The sequence below is a fragment of the Candoia aspera genome, chromosome 2, assembly GCF_035149785.1.
Source record: "Candoia aspera isolate rCanAsp1 chromosome 2, rCanAsp1.hap2, whole genome shotgun sequence".
NCBI classification, from domain to species: Eukaryota; Metazoa; Chordata; class Lepidosauria; order Squamata; family Boidae; genus Candoia; species Candoia aspera.
The window spans coordinates 164,995,578-165,015,458 of record NC_086154.1 but is presented as its reverse complement, the minus strand read 5'-3'; the positions used below and the strand labels follow the sequence as shown (position 1 = coordinate 165,015,458).

At 39.7% G+C, this 19,881-nt stretch overlaps 1 protein-coding gene across 1 annotated transcript in view; it reads right to left on the bottom strand.

The window, feature by feature from the left end:
- LOC134492502 (transient receptor potential cation channel subfamily V member 6-like) overlaps positions 1-19,881 on the bottom strand; it is a 69,522-nt gene that overhangs the window by 16,890 nt on the left and 32,751 nt on the right. The window contains exons 2-4 of the mRNA XM_063296674.1: positions 4,601-4,698; positions 4,025-4,147; positions 1,564-1,704 (exon numbers count right to left, since the gene is read on the bottom strand). Coding sequence (XP_063152744.1) covers positions 1,564-1,704; positions 4,025-4,147; positions 4,601-4,698 — 362 coding nt within the window. The remainder of the gene's footprint in view (positions 1-1,563; positions 1,705-4,024; positions 4,148-4,600; positions 4,699-19,881) is intronic.

The following is a 19,881-nucleotide window of genomic DNA, read 5'->3' as shown; positions in this document are numbered from 1 at the left end:
CCAATAGGCTTTTAAAACCAAATTTTCTCTCAAAATAAGCAGTTTTAAAAACATGTTGATATATTTTTTTTGAAAAGAGAAGATTCAGGAAGCATGAAAGCTGCTATTCTAGTCCACGTATCAGAACAAACTAGTTCTTGATGGGAATTTGCCAATTCCTCCCATGTATGTACCCAATTTTAACCAATGTGGCCTCCTTTAAATAAGCTACTAGTTGGTACCAGGACTTGGAATTCTCTATTAAGGCATCTTCAGCACACTTCACTCCTCTCAACAATAGTTACTTGGGCGCAAGCAAATGATCATCATTTCAGAAAGGGGTGCAGATTCCCTAGTCCCTGACTCAACTCGCACCTCAACCATGAATTCATTATGAGGTGACCTTAACATCTTTCCATTAGCCTCTTCAGTGGGAACAGAACAATATTAGCCTACCTGATACAAGCATTGCAAAAGCTACTGAAAGAATTTAACTTGCCAGCTGTTTCAGAATAGTTTATTTGCAACTTTAAGGAAAAAATAGGCAGTGATAGTAAAATTATAGACTATTATGAGAAGAAAACACACTTCTCTTATATTTGGCACCAGTGTTTCCCTCCTATACTGTATATAGGCTAGTTTTCACTTCAGTGAGAAAGTTCTGTTTGCTAAAGATATTTAACACGAGTTAAATTCATTTTGCCTTATGGGGCAAAACTATCATTACCCTATTTATTAACTTATTTTTAAAATTTATTTCTACTCTGCCACAATCAAATAATTCTTGGCAGTGTATAGGCTATATAAATAAAAATTAAAATATCCATGCTGAGGTTAAAACCAATCAAAACAGCCATAAGAATGGTAACGATAAACGTTAGCCCCCACATAGAAACAGAAACGACAAGAACAAAGAATAAAACAAGAGTAAACTTTTTAGTCTTATATATGTAAACTTTAGTCATATATATCCCTAGACGTACAAATACATACTGAATCTCACTATTACTATTGTTTTAAATGCTAAGACAGTCCTAAGGCTTAGTGCTGGTCTGGGCAGTTAGATGCAAATTGCTGGTGCATTTGGTTAAGTGGGAATGAGAAAAGCTATACCCTTAGATTCCCTTTTCTACAAAACTATTTTGAAAAGGCTACACAACTGTCTTGTCCTCCTTTACCTGGGTTGGTTGAGGACTTCATGCTCCTCAATTGAGGACTGAGCTGTGACAACGGGCAAGTAAAAGCTGCCCATCCCAGATCAGGTGCCATAGACTGAATTCCTGTTATTATCATACCACTGCAGGAAAAGTGATTTTCCAACTAGCCTTGCTTCTCAAAGCAATCCTCTTTAACCACCAGTTGCAAGATAAGCACGTGGACCTTCAGTGACAGAGGCATAATACTTGAGAGGACCACAGTCTTTTGGAGGAGAGCACTTTGTGTCTCAGAACACAACTGCAAACTGCAGGGTGTGGGCTCAAGTAGCAAAACGCTCCTCCCTACAATAGTGGTTCCTCTACATATTGCATAATATAATGCAAATTGCATATTATTCAAAAAGAAAGTGGTTGACTGCAGACATACCAAAATAGAAAAGACTGTCGCTTCTCCGCCTGAAAACGTATCCAGTGGCACGTGGTCCATTTATATCTGCTCCCTTCTCAAGCAAAGCTTTCACCAGGTCCAGGTTTTTGTTGATCACAGCTATGTGAAGAGCTGTCTCCCCTGAAATACACAACATTAACAAAGACCCTTGTAGCATCTTGAAAAAAAATATGTATATGTATATGTTTAGGCATGCATTTTCATGGGCTATAATCAGGGCTGCAACTGGGGGGAGGGCAAGTGGGGCATGTGCCCTGGGCTCCATGCTGGGGGGGGGGCAAAATGAGCACTGGGTGGGCGCCAAAATGGGTGCAGAATCCATGTTTGCCTTGGGTGACACAGACCCTAGTTGCGGGCCTGGCTATAATCTATTTCATCAGATTATCATGGCCTCTAGTGACACTGACTCCAGAAACTAATCAAAACTAATCATCAGCCTTTTTCAACTGAGATCCTTTGAACTGAATCCCATGTTGGACCAAGAAGAGCTACTAGCCACTGATCCTAACTAATAGATCTCAGATTTTTCTTATAAAGAGGGAGCCCCCAAGGAGACTTTTCCTGTCTGTTTTATTAAATCTATTGCCCTCACACACATAAAAGCAGCTAGCATCTATAGAAATAACCCTGCAACCAGAAGTAGTAGGCTTATAACAAGGCAAATTTTGGCTGGCTATTCAAAGGACTTGGGCTAAAATAATTGCCTGCACTCTAGCTAAAAGAATGTGTTCTGGACCACAGAGAATCTAGTCTGGTCCATCATATCTATTAAGACTTAGTATTCTGCTTCAATCCAGATTGCTCCAACTGTCTACCTCTTAGGGAGCACCTTTTCTCCCTGATGGGACCAGAATGTGGACAACTGTACTCCACGAAACACAAAGTTATGATAATGTTGTTAGACTTTAAGGTACTGTAAGACTCTCTGTTATTTCCTCTACAACAGAAACTTGTTATTCCTCTGGAAACCATGATCAGCCTCCTTGACAGCTCATTGTACGATCAATGTAGTTTATAGGTTAGTAACTCATGAACAACATAAATACATATTTTAAATCACTTATAGTTTATATCAGCCTCATGCATTTTCAAAGAAGTTCATCTGGGTTAAATGCAGAAGGGAATTGAATTTGATTCAGTGTTAGTATGGAGGCTGGATTTAATTATTAATGCAATTGCAAAGTTAATTGCCGTTAAAAGTGAATACTCAGGTTCTCATTCAAGAGTTTTAATGTTTAATGCACTGCTTAATATTCCATCTTGAATTTCTTAGAAGATACTTCTCAGGGGCCTGGTATAAGGCAGTGGCAAAAAGGCTGAACTGTGGATTCAGATCTCACCACAAGCTCCCTAAATGGTCAAGGGCATCTGTTCTTAGCATCAGCACCTATACTGACAATAAGGAGTTAATAATACAACCTACTTTGAATATGTAGTACTTTAAAGTTGCACTATTATGCCCACTTACATTATGATACCGGTAGTTGTATCTTTTATTCCTTTCATAATAATCTCTAACATGGAATTAGTCTTCTTTTGCTGTTGTCTTACACTGGGGACTCTACCACAATCACAAAAATGTCTTTCCAACAGAACCATAAACATTTCCACCAGAACTGCAAACTCTGTCAGTCCACCTATGAAGCTTGGATTGCTTTACACTTAGAATGACCCACGTTGTTGTCCATGCATTTGTTCCATCCATTTCTTTTTGTTCTTATCATTTGGTGTCATTTGAAAATTTGACTATTTCACTCCTCATCTCAAATTTCAAATTGTTTTTGGAACAAGTAAAATATTGGTTTACAACACAGGTCAGGTTCTTAGATAGACTCTCATTTTAAGTAAGGCAAATTATATTCTCAGATGCACACTCAGTTTATATGGCAAGTTATCAGCCAAGCCAGCTATAAACATGTCCTATATATCTCAAACACAAAGCCTATAACATACTCAATGTTTCAGTATTGCTGGGCATTGTAGAGGAAAATTGGACCTAAATTATCACAATTTATTGTAGAATAAATGGTTGTCTGGATGCATCTATAATCACTCTTTTTAACTGATATTTAGCTCGTATGCTCAATAAATGTGCATTGAAGTGCTTCCTTCATATAGGAAAGTCAGCCTCTGTACACTAACCCACTGAGATGGTGTTCCACCATGCCCTACTGTTATCTGAAGACCTGGAAGTGGGCCCAAATGGTAATTGGAGAAAAGTTATGGAACATCTCACCATTAGATTTTTTTCTACAAGTAGGCACCATGAAAAGACCTAGTTCTATTTCAACAGAGTTTCCTATAAATATATTCTGGGATTATTTTTTTCCCTTTGATTGTTAGCGGGAAGGTGACTAATTATGTTTATGATCACTGATGTTTTCTTCATTGATATTTTATTCAGAGCATGAGACATAAATCCAATAATCATAACAATTACCAGCATACAGCTCAGAGGTCACAGGTACATTCACAAGTTCTGGAGCTGCATTGATCAGGAGCTGAGCAGCTTCTAAGTTATTGTATAAGGCAGCTACATGAAGAGCTGTCTCCCCAACAGCACCTACAGAGAGTGTCAGAGAAAGAGAAGGTGTCATGTGACATTGCAATGATCTGGTGAGGGTCCTCCTAGAGATAGCCACGACTAGTTTACATATGGCAGTTATGTTTACAGGTTGTAATCGATATAGTATCAACCACTTCTATTCCTCAGATCTCCTGTCATCCAAAAAACAGTGTGTGACCTCTCTCCTGACAGGCAATGTGAATGCTCCTTAAGCAGGAGTTGACCACGCATGTGCCTTCTGGATTCACAAGGGGTAAAAATTCTGTTTGCCACAAGGAAGGCCAGGGAGTGCATGGCATTTAGCCATCCTGCTCCTTCTTCCAGGATCTGAAGCTGCCCTTGGCACACACCAACCAACCACACATTTTTACCACCACCACTTCTTCACTCCTCAAATTGTGCTTTTTCTTAATAGGCAATGGGGCCATAATGAGTATGTTGGACCACTACCTTTTTCATGCAGGTCACAGGTATGGCTGGCTACCAGCTTCCGGATGGCCACGGCATTATTTTCTTTTGCAGCCAGGAGGAGGGGAGATTCCCAGATCCTGAAACAAGCAGCAACAAAAGGTAATAAATTCAGAATAGTGTAGGCTACAATTCACATATGAATATCTTCTCATCATATCAGCTGTTGTCTTTCTAAACTAGGAAAATCATTTTTAATCATAAGGTAACTAAAAAAATGCCAAGCAATACAGATATATGCAAGGGACTACCATCGTAACAGGTCCTCTTCAGTAAAAAGCCTCCATTGTTAATTTTTTTTAAAGGGGGGAATGTTATTTTGCCTAAACATTATACAGAGGATTTAATATGATAACTCAGCTAGACACTTTTTTTCAATATCTACAAATAGAACCAGTGATGGCACAATGGTTCTGAAACTCCCCATGGTTTCAGAAGGAATTAAGTTCAACTATCCTAGAACTCTTCCAAATAGCCACATTAAAGCGCTATTCACTGATCCTTGAGCTGGTGGGAAAATATGCCAGCATAAATTGTGTTTTCCCACTGCCACTCTTCAAAATCAAAACAGTGAAGAGTACAGTCCTTACACACCTGTTGCAGATCAAGTTAAGGAAAGGAGTTGGTGGGTGATCCCTTCCGCTGGTGAGGAAATGACTCCCCAATCACACTTCCCAGTGTGGAGTAGAATGGAATTGGGCAAGGGTAAGCAGGGGCTTAGAACATTACATGGCCCAACTAACAGCTCACAGGTGCAGTGGGGTGCTCAGGATGAAGAACTTCCAATGCTCCTGCTCAGCATAACAGTTGCTCTGCATTTATGACCTGTTGGGCTATTTCTGAACAGGGGTCCCATCTTTAAAAATAGACTATATGACAGGCAATAGGCATGAAGGAGGGATGTGGGGAAAAACTACCTTCCATCCTTGAGTAGTTCTACAAGGGAATTATGGTGCTGGCACTAAGTGACCACCAAGTCCAGTCCCAATTGTGTGGTTGACAGCACTCAGAAGTAGCCAGTGGATGGCCTTGAAAAAGATACATTTGTGATTGGCCCACCTGTAATAACCTCATCATGGCCACCAACAGTCCTAACCATGGCCACCAAACAAAAAAGATACAGCCACATGAAACCCCTTCATGGCAGAAGCAGTAAGAAGCCTGTAATGCACCCAGAGCTAGTAACACAACTGGCAGAACCCAGCTTTTTTTTTCCTGCTTCAAATCAACTTTTTGTGCAGCACAGGACTCTCTCTCAAGAGCCCTGGACTTTTTAAAAACATACAGGTGAAGAGCTGGTCTAACTGTTGCTATCTCACTTCTGTAATACGCTTGCACTAGGGACAAAGGAGACAAGCAAACTACTATTGAGTAAGGGCAAAAACCTGAGGATAGCATTATGATTGGACCATGCCACCCCTCAGGGGATATACGTCATGTCTCAGGCATGTATAAAAGCTCCCAACACCTTCACCGTGTGTCATGCGGCTTCCCACGTGAAGCCTGTATTGGACACCCAGCCGTTTTTTTGATCAAATAAACTGTTGTTGATGTTAGATACGTGTTGTCTGAAGTGTCTATATTGGAAGTAAAGGTACTTCAGACGTTGGGACCCTACACAGGTCTCGCATTCTTTCAAATGAGTGCTAAACATGTGTTTATAGGTAGCTCACATAAGGCCTGACAAACACTTTGGAAAATTCTCTTCTGACATTATGTGGGCAGATGCCTCTGTGAAAGCTGGGTATCGAGACTGTCTTCAGACCAAGCCCAAATGGCCGGGGGTGGGGGGGCTGCTCACAGCCGCCTCAAGTGGCCAGTAGAAACGGGCAGATTCCAATCTGCAGGTGTGTCCGCAATGCCTCATGGGTAAGGCCTGGCAGATCAATTCCATGGCAGACCATGTGTCAAGACAAGCTGCTCTAAAGCTAGAACAGTTAAGGATGACTTTAAGCTGGCTCAGCTGTGGGCTAGGGATGAGACAAAGGCAACACCATGAGGACATGGCAGAAAAAAAGCAATTACAGGGGCATTTGTGTACCACAGATTGGGAGATGTGAGGGGGACTTCTTAGTCTTGATTCAGCCCATCTTCCTTTTCAGACTATGAATAAACCAAAGCAAAATAAATTAAATAGATAAAACTGATCTTTCAGACCCTGGTTACCCATCACATTCACCATGTGAAGAATGCAAGCTTGCTTTTGTTGCTGAGAATTTGAACTGATGTGTACCTAAAATACATAACAGTTTTTAAAAGTGTTGCATTTACAATCAGTATATGTACATTTCTCTGTAAAGTTACTGGCTCCATCTAAAATATTGCAGTCATCAAAAAGAGTTGATTTAAATTTTTTACAACCATCTCTAGAGGCTCTCTTCACATATTCAAAGAACAATTGTGGGAATGAGGTTCCTTCCCTGCACACAGAAAACAAGACATCAGAGGAAATGCTGGGGTAGTAACTTTCTTTTTGACATCTAGAAGGAAATGGCTACTTGATCTCACTTGGAAGTGATACTGTCAATCTTTTGAGGTAGATCAGGTTAGGAAACCAAAGTCATACAGGCTAATATTACTTTTATTATAGAGCTACTGTAACAGAATCTTGAAGTCTGAATGTGCTTCCTCCCTCCCTTCCTTTATCTTCATGAGAACCAGGGAGGGGCTTGTCTGAGACTTTTCTCAGGTTACAATTCTGGTTGGGACTCAGATTTCTTTTACCTGACCTTGGTTGCGGTTCTTCCTCCTATTCCTCAAGATTATAGCTACTGCCCACTACAGATACTGTCCAGAAAAAATTCACTTTCAGTAGCTGCCTCCATGAAAAATAAACACAAACCACATGAAGTTGGTGGAAGGTTACATCACTGCCTTTTCCCGATTGCTTAAGATGGGTGGCCATATAAGTTTAGCAAATGTATATGGCCACCCATCTGAAGCAAATAACTCTGTTCCACTCACAATGCAATAAAAACAGGATGAACACAAAAGCAGCTAATTTCATAAAGTGAAAGGCAAAATACAAAAGCCGAAGCACCTCACACCTAATCCTCAATAACAGATTCACCAATATCAAGCTCCGCTAACAACTCAGCCCTCATACCTATGGGAAAAGCCAGGTTTTCACAGCCTTCTGGAAAGCCAACAGGGTTGAGCCATCTGGATTTCCATGGGGAGGCTGTTCTGTCCCAGCCCTCAACACTTTATTCAATATCCCTGTGAAACATGCAGGAATCACTAAAGAACAAAAAGAAGATTGTACACTTGTTTGTCACTGACGCCAAAACAAAATTTGAGAGTACTGAAGCCTATCAGAGGTCACTTATCCCATACTAACAGGAATTATCATAATGCCATCCTGGTGCCTTTGTAAGAGATATAACCTCTTTGCAACATGTCCAAGTAAAGGGTATACACCAAGGCCCACAAATGGTGGAGGTTTGTCAATATAGGCTACCAAGTTGGAAGATTAAAGAGGAGATAATCAGTTAGCAGAGAAGTTCCATTCCACTGTATGATAGTCACTAGGCTGGCTCAGCCTTGGGTGCCATGCTGCCTGCTTTCTAATTTAGATTCTCTAAACTTAATTTTAGAATTGTCACGTCCACAGTTCATTAGTTCTCCATTTTTGCACTGTTCTTTCCCTTTGTCTTTTTACAGGAAATTGAAGTATGAAGGCTTATTTGCTAATTGAGTAATAATATCATGCAATGCCTTCAGGAATAGTGGTTGTTTTAAATATGGTGATTTAGTCTTTTATTATTATTATTATTATTATTATTACAAACAGCTCCACAGGGATTTTTTCAAAAGCAACAAATCAGCAACAAAATAGCAAACGCAAAATGTCAGTGTAAGTCAATGCAGAGTTAATTAATGTTGGGGCAGTAGAAATAAATAAATATGACATATATATCCCAAACCCACGCCACTAGATGAATTCTCTGGATCTTCTCTGACGCTTCACTTTATGCCACAACCACAACCACAATTATATTTTGTTTTCTTTTGTTTTGCATTGAGTATTAAAGTTCAGACTTAGTGCAAACCCTATAGAATTCATCCCTGAATATATGTTTACATGCATACTTTAAATTTAAACTTTTTTTAAAAAATGACATGGGGCCTACTTAAGCCAGTATTAATTTTTTTTAAAAATGTAGATGGCTGAGGCATGCTCTAACTGCTGATTTTTGTCGGTGAGGGAAAAAAACCTCTCAATTTTTTAAACTTACTTTGAGGTACAATCTAAGGTGATGAATTCCAGGAGAGATTTTGCTGGTCTTATTCGACAGAAATATTTATATTACTGTTGTTATTCACATTTTACTTCAGGAAATTTGAGGTTACCATTATCCATTGTATTACAGTCATTCCGCTACGAACTACAGAAATAGCATATCATAAATATGTAACGTATTGCAGGCAGAAGTGTGCTTGAGTCCTCCATTCTATTATAAACCAGCAGTAAATATTTAAAACCTGAACTCTCTCTGTCCTACTAAGCTTGTCTTAATTCTGTCCCTACCAACTATAACAGATCCTACGCTGCTAAAAGTTGAACGTATTTCTTAGGAGATGAAGGAGTTGACTTATGGAATCTATAAAAGTTTCAGCCAGCTGACCACCAGGAGATCAATTTAGCATATTCATAACAACAGATGCGGCATAAATAGATCATATTTCTCTATAAAAGAAGCAATACTTGTTTCACTGAGTCAGCGTTCCTCCTTTTATAAGAGCAAAGGTGCTGCTTATATGCAATTTTCAAGCATCTACCAACTAAAATTGCTGATAGCATAACATTAAATCTGGTCAGAGCTTAAACTTTTCACTATTTCAACACGATGATATAGAACAAATAAGCAGCTAGTGGGAAACTACTCTTAACACCTAGTAAGGGGGAATATTTTGGGGTGGCATTCAGCTTAAGATCCAAATTCATTCTTTAATTGTGTTGATAACGCTCTTTAGTTGTAAAGAGCCCATAAATTCTGAAGAAAACTCGTAACAGTGCTCTCTCCCACCTATCTTTAAAACCATATTCCAGCACTAGCAGAGTTAGCCCAGAGAGGGGGAAAAATTGATTTTAAATGAAGAGAAAATTATAAACCGTGGACTATAAAGGGCCACTTAGGCCTTTGATTCCAACCCCTGCTCGGTTGTGTAGCCTAAACTTGAACATAACTCTCTGGTAATTGGTTCTGCTGTAAATTCCTCTTATAATTAAGATACAGAGAGAGAGAGAGAGAGAGAGAGAGAGAGAGAGAGAGAGAGAGAGAGAGAGAGAGAGAGTATATTCAATTAGAATCTAGCTTCTTGTAGCTTAAAATGATTATTCCGTGTCCTGCACCCTGGAATTAGAAAGAACAGGTCTTGAGCTTCCATATGGCATCCTTTCAGGTATTTGAAGAGTGCTATCACATCCCCCCCACCCCCAATCTTCTCAAGATGAGAAGTCCAGTTCCTTCAAGCTCTTTTTATAGGACTTTGTTACTATCCCCCAGAACAACTTTCATTTTCTTAAAATTAAAGTCTGTAGAATCAGCATCTCCATTAGTAAAATGAAGACCCCTACTCAGAAAATGTATCTGGAGGTACCATATAAGCTAAGACACTATTATTTTTATATTATTTATTTAGCCAATTTATATAGCCAACCTCTTGGAAATGACAATAGGCATCATTACAGTTTTCTTCTTCCTATCATGGATCATCTCCAACTCCATGGAAAAGGAGGGGGTGAGATCATCATGTAAATTCATCTCAGACTATCTTGGCATAAGATTGTAAGCTGCCCAGAGTCACTCGCTGAGATGGGCGGCTATAGAAATCAAATAAATAAATAAAATAATGGCCCCTCTGCCAAGGCACGCTCCAAAGACCCAACTGAATCACAATGTGTAGACCTATTTATTTATAAGCTACTCCCTTCCATCTCTATGATAGTCCAGGAGGACCAGGTTCCAGTATTCTTGAACCAATACAACTAGCCCCTTAAGGTTAAATAACTATGAAAGAGTTTGCTCAATGCTTTTGGACTCTGAATATCTGTAAGAAAGAAAGAACCAGCCTAAATCCATTCCAGGATTGTTGTGTACAATTTTTCCAAGAGTCAGGAAGAAAAATACAATATACACAGGCTTCCTGATGCAGTAAGATACAGAGTTTTAGAAATTTTGTTTCATGTGGATGTACACAGAGATTTGCCCAGTTTCCTTACAAAACAGTAGGAGGACCTATTTATTGGGGAGGGGGGGGCATTATGTTCCGGTGTTCAATTGCAGATAACAACCTGTGCATAGCAAGACATTGAGCTTATGCTAATTGAGAAGTTAGGCTCTGAAGCACTGAATGACCAAAATGTATCCCCAAACTGCCATGAATAAAAGGAAGAAGCAGAAATAAGCTGAGTTCTGTAACTTGGTTACCCACCATATCTCTCACTCTAGTTCATTCAAAATATATGGAAAATGTAAATATTGTATTTTATTCAAAGGAAAGAACACAGAATAGTTTTCTCCAGCCTTTGGCCTGCATCTCAGCCTAAATCAGTGCTGGCTGAGGAATCCTGGGAGCTGAAGTCCACACATTTTAAACTTGCCAAGTTTGAAGAACATTGGTCTATACAGAAAATTAATAAATACATAGGAAGCATATTTAGTTTTACATATTTTTTGCGAAAGCCCTACAACTGAAAGATTCTCTGTGGTTTATGGATCTGTGAGGCTTTGAAGTAAGGGCACACTAGGAAGCAGCATGCACACCAAGGGCCATCAAGCAAATACCATTGAAATGCCAACACTTCCCTTCAGAAAGAATTACATAGGGGAGCTTACTTAATTTCATTCTTGTCTCTAATGCACAAAACAACCCTGTTCTTGGCTGTTTCCCACTTGAATTGTCTGTGACAGAATACCAGCCTACAATCTCTTGGTGTGTGGGAATAGCTGAAGATTGTCAAGTACCAACACCAGGAGGGAGCAGCTCGTCCATGCAGGCCAGGCCAAGGATGGCTTCAGTTAAGGAAAACAGAACCTGTCAGAAAGGCAGCAGATCTGCCCAGAGAAAAGAGCCAAGCCAAGTGCCACACCTCAGCCCTGATTCATTAAGCTCCCCCCTGGGCTCTGAGCCAGCAAATGCCCTGAAATGAGGAAATGCAGTTGGCACAGGCTCAGGCAGGAGCTCCGGCTGAACTGAAGGCAGCCTGGCACCAATTTCTGGCATCCTTCTCCCTCCTGTTTTAGAACTATCAGTGCAGGCTGATGAGGTTTCTTTAACCCTTGTTGCATCTGTGAGAAAGGCTGCTGTTTTTTTTTTTATCCTGCCTTTATTATTTTTATAAATAACTCAAGGCAGAAACTTACCTAATACTTCCTCCTCCTCCTATTTTCCCCACAACAACAACCATGTGGGGTGAGTTGGGCCGAGAGAGAGTGACTGGCCCAAGGTCACCCAGCCGGCTTTCATGCCTTAGGCAAGACTAGAACTCACAGACTCCTGGTTTCTAGCCTGCTGCCTTAACCATTAGACCAGACTGGTTAGGTGCTAGGTTTCCTTTCTGGTAGACCCTCATGAGGGCTAGCCCCCTAAATCCCCTGAAAGGAAGGCAAGGTGGGGAAGCAGGCATAATGGGAATCCTGGTTTTGACTATTTTTTTTTTTAAATGTCCTCCTTTTTAACATAAACCTGGCTGTGGCTGTCAGCAGGATTTGGTAACTATCAAATTCCTTTAAAGCAGGGAGAGGGGTAAAATCCAGCTGAGAAGAGGGACATAAGATACCTTCCTGCATACTAGCCCCCCACCCCCACTTTACATGTAAAAGAACCCCATTTTTTCAGGTTGGCCTCTATAAATAGGAGCCACATTATAAATGGTTTCAGGGAGAAATGTGCAAGTACTGTAGGACTTAACATGCACACATGCACACACACTGCTCTTCCTCCTCCCCCTCCCCAAAGTTTAAATCTCCCTTTATCTACCCTTCCTCGATTGGTAGAATGCAGCAAAGAAAAGGGAGAAAATATGGAAGTGTGTGTGTGTGTGTGTCTGTGTGTGTGTGTGTTTCTGGGCAAATGAACCACCACTCCAAGAATTTCCCAGCAGCAACAGGGAAAATAGCCTGGAAGTACTGTGTATCCAGAAACTAAGTACCAACCATGGGATTTCAAACCCCCATGTCTCAGTGCAAAACAACGGTAGCTGTTTTGAAAAACAGGCAGAAGGAAAGGCTGCGCCTAACTCTCGGCTAACAAACCATTTCCTCCGTAATCTTCTTCTCTAGCTGGTTCCCCCCACAGCTAGAGATTCCAGTTTGTTATAAAAGCAGAGGATGAATTTAAAGGGGTATCTTCTCCATGCATTTATCTCTCAACTACACTGCAGTTTAGCAGGAGCTGCACTTCCTCATATATTGTACCCTCAAAATTAGAGGGTCAGGCTGTGATCTGATGTTTCTTATGGTCAGTATTTCATATGGTCACTAATGCCTAAAAGTCATTCAAGCTCATTACTAAGTTTGCACGGCAATGCCAGTTTTCACGGAAGCCTGATAAATGGACAAAAGCAACTTAGCTTAATCATTTTTTTCTGAAGAATAGTTCTTTGTATTGCACACACATCTCCTTTTCTCAGGCACCACTGCGTATTGAATGCCATTATTGGGCAGATGAAAAAGATAATGTATTTGTATGTATCCTCATAATATATTATAATGAATTATAAAAATGTAATGATTAAATTTGGAAGACTGCCCAGCTCCTGGCGACTCTGGCTGGCATACAACATTAAAAGCAATAAAAAACAAAAAAGATAAAAGAACAGTCAGCAGCTGAGAAGAAAACATTCAGCAACATATAAAATCCTAAAAGGGGGCCAACCAGCCCAACCTAAAGCCTGGGGAAAAAGCAAAGTTTACAGAGACCTCTGAAAGACAGTCAGGATGGGTGCCATACCGATTTGGGGTGGGGACAGTATTCCAGAGGGCCAAGTAGTCACAAAGAAGGCATGCTTCCTGGGTCCCATCAGGTAACACGGGGTGATCGACAGGACCCAGAGCACACCCACTCTGTCTGATCAGACAAGATGGGCAGAAACAATAGAAGCTAGTTAGTCCCTCAGACGCTATAATAATGTAGTAGCAAATTTGTCAGTGGCACTGCTGCATTGTAAATGAAAGAATGGAAGTAGGCTACAGAGACCCAAACACAACTAGTCTATATGAACAAACGTTAAAAACTCACTGCCCAACACACTTCCGATGAGGACATGGTGACCTAGACATCCCTGAAGGAGTGGGGATGGCATTACGGCTGAAACTGGTGGCCAGAGGATGGATCCCGGCCGGTGAAATCTTTCCAGAGGAAAGAAAGACTGTGGGATCGCCCACAGGTACTCTGGACAGCTGCTACTTGCAAGTAAACAGCAGGAACTGGGGTTTTTATGGTCGGCTGGTGAGGCAAGAGACTGAGAGTTGAGGGATTCCATCTACACCCACAATCGTAATGTGGCCTATATGGAAATAAAGTTCAGCCAAGCCTTGTTCCTTAATCAGGTTTGGAATTACTTTTTTTACTGTTTTTTAAATATGAACCTTTGGAACGGCAAGTTTGATGGCATTCACTGGGTGAGTTTCCTTCAATCCTTACTGAAAGAAATTTTAAGTGCGACTTTAAGGAGCAATTTTGGGGAATGAATGGCAAATGGGTGATTAGAGTGTTGTTTTTGGAAAACTGGACTACTAAATGGACTAAGGGTCTAGATGGACTTGAAATGGGGTTTTGAAATTATTTGAATGAATCCTTCCCATGGAAAAATAGCTCATGTTTTCAATTCTGAAAAAAAAAAAAAAAACATGATAGAATGGGACTTTGAAGGTTGGACACTAGAGGGAGGTAAAAGGAAGTAAAGATTACAACTAAAGGAGAAGAACACATATTTGACTTTTTAACATAGAATGGAACAAAATACATTAACAATTTTTATTGTAAACCGCCCGGAGTCCCTTTTGGGAGATGGGCAGTGATAAATTTGATTAATAATAATAATAATAATAATAATAATAATAATAATAAACACTGAATGTATTGAAGGATATATGAGAACAATGGACTCAGAAGTTAATTTTAAGATGCCAACATAGACAGACTCTGTGTGAATGATGTTATGGAAGAGGAACAAAATATATCTGAGCATGGATTTAAAAATGATAGGCTACAAGAATGATCTGCAAGAAGATGAAATACTGGATATACAAAAGAAACTGGCTGATGTCTTAATAATTAAAAGGGATATACAAATAACAAACCAAAATAGTGATCTGGGTAACTTTCCTATATTGGATTTTCAAAAGAAAATTGTTAAAGTTTTAAAGAATTTTATGAGAAGTGACAAAATAAAAATGAGAAGAAATCAAGTTCTAGGACATTACTTGAAGGGATTAAAGATCAAGATTGTTATAAGTAAAAGGAAGGAATATAAAGTTGATTTATTTGATCAAGGTTAAAATAGATGTTGTTAATTCTGGTAACCCTTAATGGACTTTTGCTGATGAGGACTGAATGAAGAGGTTTTAAGGATTTTTCTATAGATAAGAGATGTGATATGGGATTAAGAGACTGTTGTATTTTAAGAGAAAGTGGTAAGTTTTTAAAAGAGGGAAGTTACTCTATTTCTTTTTTTGTCATATTCTTTTTCTTTTTTCTCTATTCTTTCTTTTATATTCTTCTTTTCTTTTCTTTTTCCTTCACTTCTTATCTTTTCTTTCTATTCCTTTATTTTTTGTAGGTTGTATTAGTTTTTATCTGCATAACTGTACTACTTAATAACATTATTTGAAAAAAAAAACCTCACTGCCCAAGCTCCACAGTTTCTCAAGCTTCCTGAGCTGGAGAGGACCAAACACTCCTATAAACACACAGCACAGCATCTTCTAACACAGAGTTTCTCAACCTCAGCAACTTTAAGATGTGTGGACTCCAATTCCCAGAATTCCCCAGCCAGCTTCTGATTTGTGCTAGCATACATACCAGGGACCTTCCTCTTTGGGGTGTTTTCAGAGCTACCATTTTCCTATATGCAAATGGCAAAGTACCAGCATCTATGTCCGGTTGGGGTTGGGGTGGGAGAGGGGAGCAATATGACTGATATAGCACCATAACCAACTCCAGCTCATACTGAACAGGGCAGAATGTGTGTAGGGATGGGAGGTGTATGCAGATTTCCTCTTTTCTGCCCAGCAGTTCCATTCAATTCAAAGCACTTAAAATTCAGGGCCATGCATTCCCATTTAAAGGAACAGGAGGGAATAGTGTATATTAGCTTCAAGCTCTGGCTTGGATTGGATCCTTTTTAGAGCAGCTTCAGATCTTGTGGATCCAAAAGTGTTTTTTAACTAGATAAGCAGTATAAGAATAAACTCCATTCTATCAAGTTCATGCTCCATCACAGTCCACTCTAGTTAAGTCTCTGATCCGTCCAAAACTCCTTATAGATTTCATCCTCTTCCTTCTAGTTACATGCAGGTCCTACAAGACTTTACTTCTAACTCTCAGCAACTCCACGGAGGAATTCTGGAGGCATCTCCCACAAGCTGTTTTGTTTTTGAAAGAAATTATCACCCACCTGATCTTTGAGAATCTGCTGAATGCCTGAGGATTAAAAAAGGCAACAACAACACAAAGCAAGCTCATTAAAACTATATATCATACCATTTTAATTAACATTTAATGTAAAGAAGAGGAAATGTTCCCTGCCTGCTTTCAGTTATGGGGTTTTATTGGAGAACTTGACATAGGCATGACAATGTTTTGTTTCAGATATCATAAAAAGGAGTAATTTAGCAATGTGGAGAGTTGATGACGAGGTAAACTATTAGAGTAATAACAGTAATTGTTCCTCATGCTTCTACCTTCTGCTAGAGATTCTTCCCCTCTCCCCCTTCTCAATTTTTGGACATATAATGCCAGGTTGGAAACGTATACTGATGTATTTTTATTATGTTTTACTTATAAACATATACATATTTGTAGAACGTCAATCAGAAACAAGTGTGTTCCTCTGTAGCTCAAATCTATCCTTATTTAATAAGTCCAAAAGAAGTCTGTTTGGATTTGCAGCTGGATATTCAATCGTGCAAATTTACTGGAAAGTAAGTCTCTTTATGTTCAGAAAGTTTACTCTTACATAACTTAAAATCAGAAGGAACCTGGTGGCACCTTTTTGGACCAACAATTTTTTATTAAAAGGCATCAGCTTTCATAGCTTCAACTCACTTTATCAGAAGCACAGAATGATACAGTCTCTCTTGCTATACTATCAATAATTTGTCTTTCGTATTAGATTGGAGCTAATATTTTGCCTTTCAATTAGTTTTAGCTGGTAATGTCTGATTTTTCTTTTCGTCCTAATTACCTACAACTAGAAGTAGTCTAATTAATGGATTCTGTTATACAGAAATACCACATATCAAAGTAAAAAAAAAAGGTTTAAAAAAGTTTTCTTCATTGAGCTGGACTCTGGGTAACTTCATGGACATATCTATATAGCTTTGTAGGTAACAATACTGAAATGGCTTGCCATTGCCTTTTTGCAAAATCAGATTAGAAAAGATTAAAATACATGTGAAAATGCCAACCTTTATTGCCGTTCTGAGTAGCAAAAAGCACCAAAGAAAAGATTGTCAAAGCTTTTGGCAGAATTTCATGTCTCCAACAGTGTTCTGGGAATTGATTCTGCCCAACCAAAGCCAAGATTAAAAAAAGGTAAAGACTTCTTGAATAAGTTCAACCTGGGATGACTACGTGGATCCTTCTGTGTAGTTTTCTTGGCAGCAAATTAATAGCGGGTCGCCATTCCTTTCTTCTGGAGCACTTTTTCAGCTTCCCAGCCTCATCCAAATACTAACCAAGCCCCCAAATGTTTAGCTTTTGGCAGTTAGCCAAGTTTGGCTAGGTCTTCCCACTTGCATGGAGGGAAAGACAAGAGCTGTGCAGCTGAAATCCTTTGCAAGGCCACAGAACTACCTAACTTGCTATTTTCCCCAGGTCCCCTGCTAACACAGACCTTTATTATTACTTGCTTTATTAATGAGATCAGCTTCTTTACTGCTTTCCTTACCTGGTTATCTATCATTTATAGTGGGCCGTTAGAGACAGAATTGCCTCCGCCAAAGGCTTCAACATTAATAGTCCTTAAAATTTCATTGTACATAAGAAAATGTAGCAGATCCTGAGCTAGTAATTTGAAGCTTGTTTTCCATTATCCACTTGATGAATTCTATCATTTCTTCCAAATTTCAAACCAAAGTGATAAAAATGTGTCAGTACAGCAAGTATAAATATACTGAAAACTGACACATTTACTTTTCTTACCCTAATTTCTGGATCATATATTTCTGTCAGTTCTTTTGGCAGAACCACTAGTTTGCTGACATTAGGGGCTTTGCTTCATAAGTTGTTAACTTCCTCCATTAAAACCCCATGAGGCAGCTGCTTTCACACACGTTTAGCCTCATTCTGAAGCTAAAAAGCTGTCATACGTGCAGATTTGGAGGGAAATTCTATCTTGCACTAAATTAAAATACACTGGAGAGAAGGTGGGATCACCAAGATGGCAGTGATGAATACTCTGCAGCAGCCATTTTGAAATAGTCAACCAAAGTGCTTTTTCTGAGAATAGAATCTCCCTTTCGTTGAATTCTACTTTTTTATCTTATTAACCACAAAGGACTGTAATGGCTTCATGCCACAAAGTGATATCTAATGTTCAAAATATCTGCTGATTTAAGACTAGTTTAGGCTATCTTACATTGGCTCAAACTTCACAAATGAGGAAAGTGAAAGCTAAGCAGCTTTTCATAACAATTGAATATATATTTATGCAGAAGATAAATACTGTAAAAATGTATGCATTTCACAAGCAAAATAGAAACTAGTTTTTACTCCATAAGTACACCATAATAGTCCCTTTGAATCAGTTTTGATTCCTGGCAACTGCCTGGTCAAATCCCTGCAGTTTTCTTGGCAAGGTTTTTCAGAAGAGGTTTGCCCTTCCCTCCTTCCTAGGGCAGAGAGAGAGAGAGAGAGAGAGAGAGAGAGAGAGAGAGAGAGAGCGCACAACTGGCCCAAGGTCACCCAGCTGGTTTTGTGCCTAAGGCAGGACTAGAACTCACGGTCTCCTGGTTTCTAGCCTGGTGCCTTGACCACTAGACCAAACTGGCTTTCAAGAAATAATTAGCATATGTAATATTTTTTTTAAAAAAACCTATGCCTTTGTACATGTTTGAAGATGGATTCTGGCAAACTGTTGACAGTGAATGCCAGTTGCATAAACAAGAGACTGATTTAACTTCAGAATGACAACCTGTGTTTGCAAACTCTTTCCTTTCTCAATAGTCTTTCAGAATAAACTTTGCAGCAATAAGGCCAGAACAACTAATTTAGTGAAGGAGGAGTACTTTGCTTGCCAGAAAATAAAGTACTTTCTCCATGGGGAGTATCTCAAGATAAGTGTGTAGAGGTCTTACAGGACAGTGTCTTCCAGAAAGTATTCCAAATCTGTGCTAGTTTCTATGTGCTTTGTAAAACTTTTAATAACAAAAATTATTTTAAAAAAAACAGGTGTGCCAAATCATTGTTTGTAGTCAAGTCACCCATATGCATTAGGTGTTCAGTATATTAGACAAAAAGGAAGCCAATAAATGTCTGTCTCAACCGAAGCATCATGGGAAGGAAACACTCTTTCTGCAGTCTGTCCTCTTGAACAAGATTTAACACAGCCCTCTTAGCCCAGACGTCCTCCATCTCCTTCATGCATATCCAGAATGATGGTAGACCTAGTGATGCATATCCTTAGCCCTGCCTGTAGGCTATGCTTGTTTCTCTCTGATACTTGGGTGCATCACTGACACACCAATACCACCATTCTTCCTACTTAGCCCCAAGATGGGTTCTTCCCATTGGCAGTTGAGTGAGCAAAAGAAGAGTAAGAAGTTTAGTTAGCAGAGCTGAGTCAATTGAGGAGGGCTAGACTGGTGGCGGGACGCGGTGGCGCTGCGGGTTAAACCGCTGAGCTGTCGATCGGAAGGTCGGCGGTTCGAAACCACGCGGCGGGGTGAGCTCCCATTGTTAATCCCAGCTCCTGCTCACCTAGCAGTTTGAAAACATGCAAATGTGAGTAGATCAATAGGTACCGCTTCGGTGGGAAGGTAACGGCGTTCCGAGTCGTCATGCTGGCCACATGACCCGGAAGTGTCTATGAC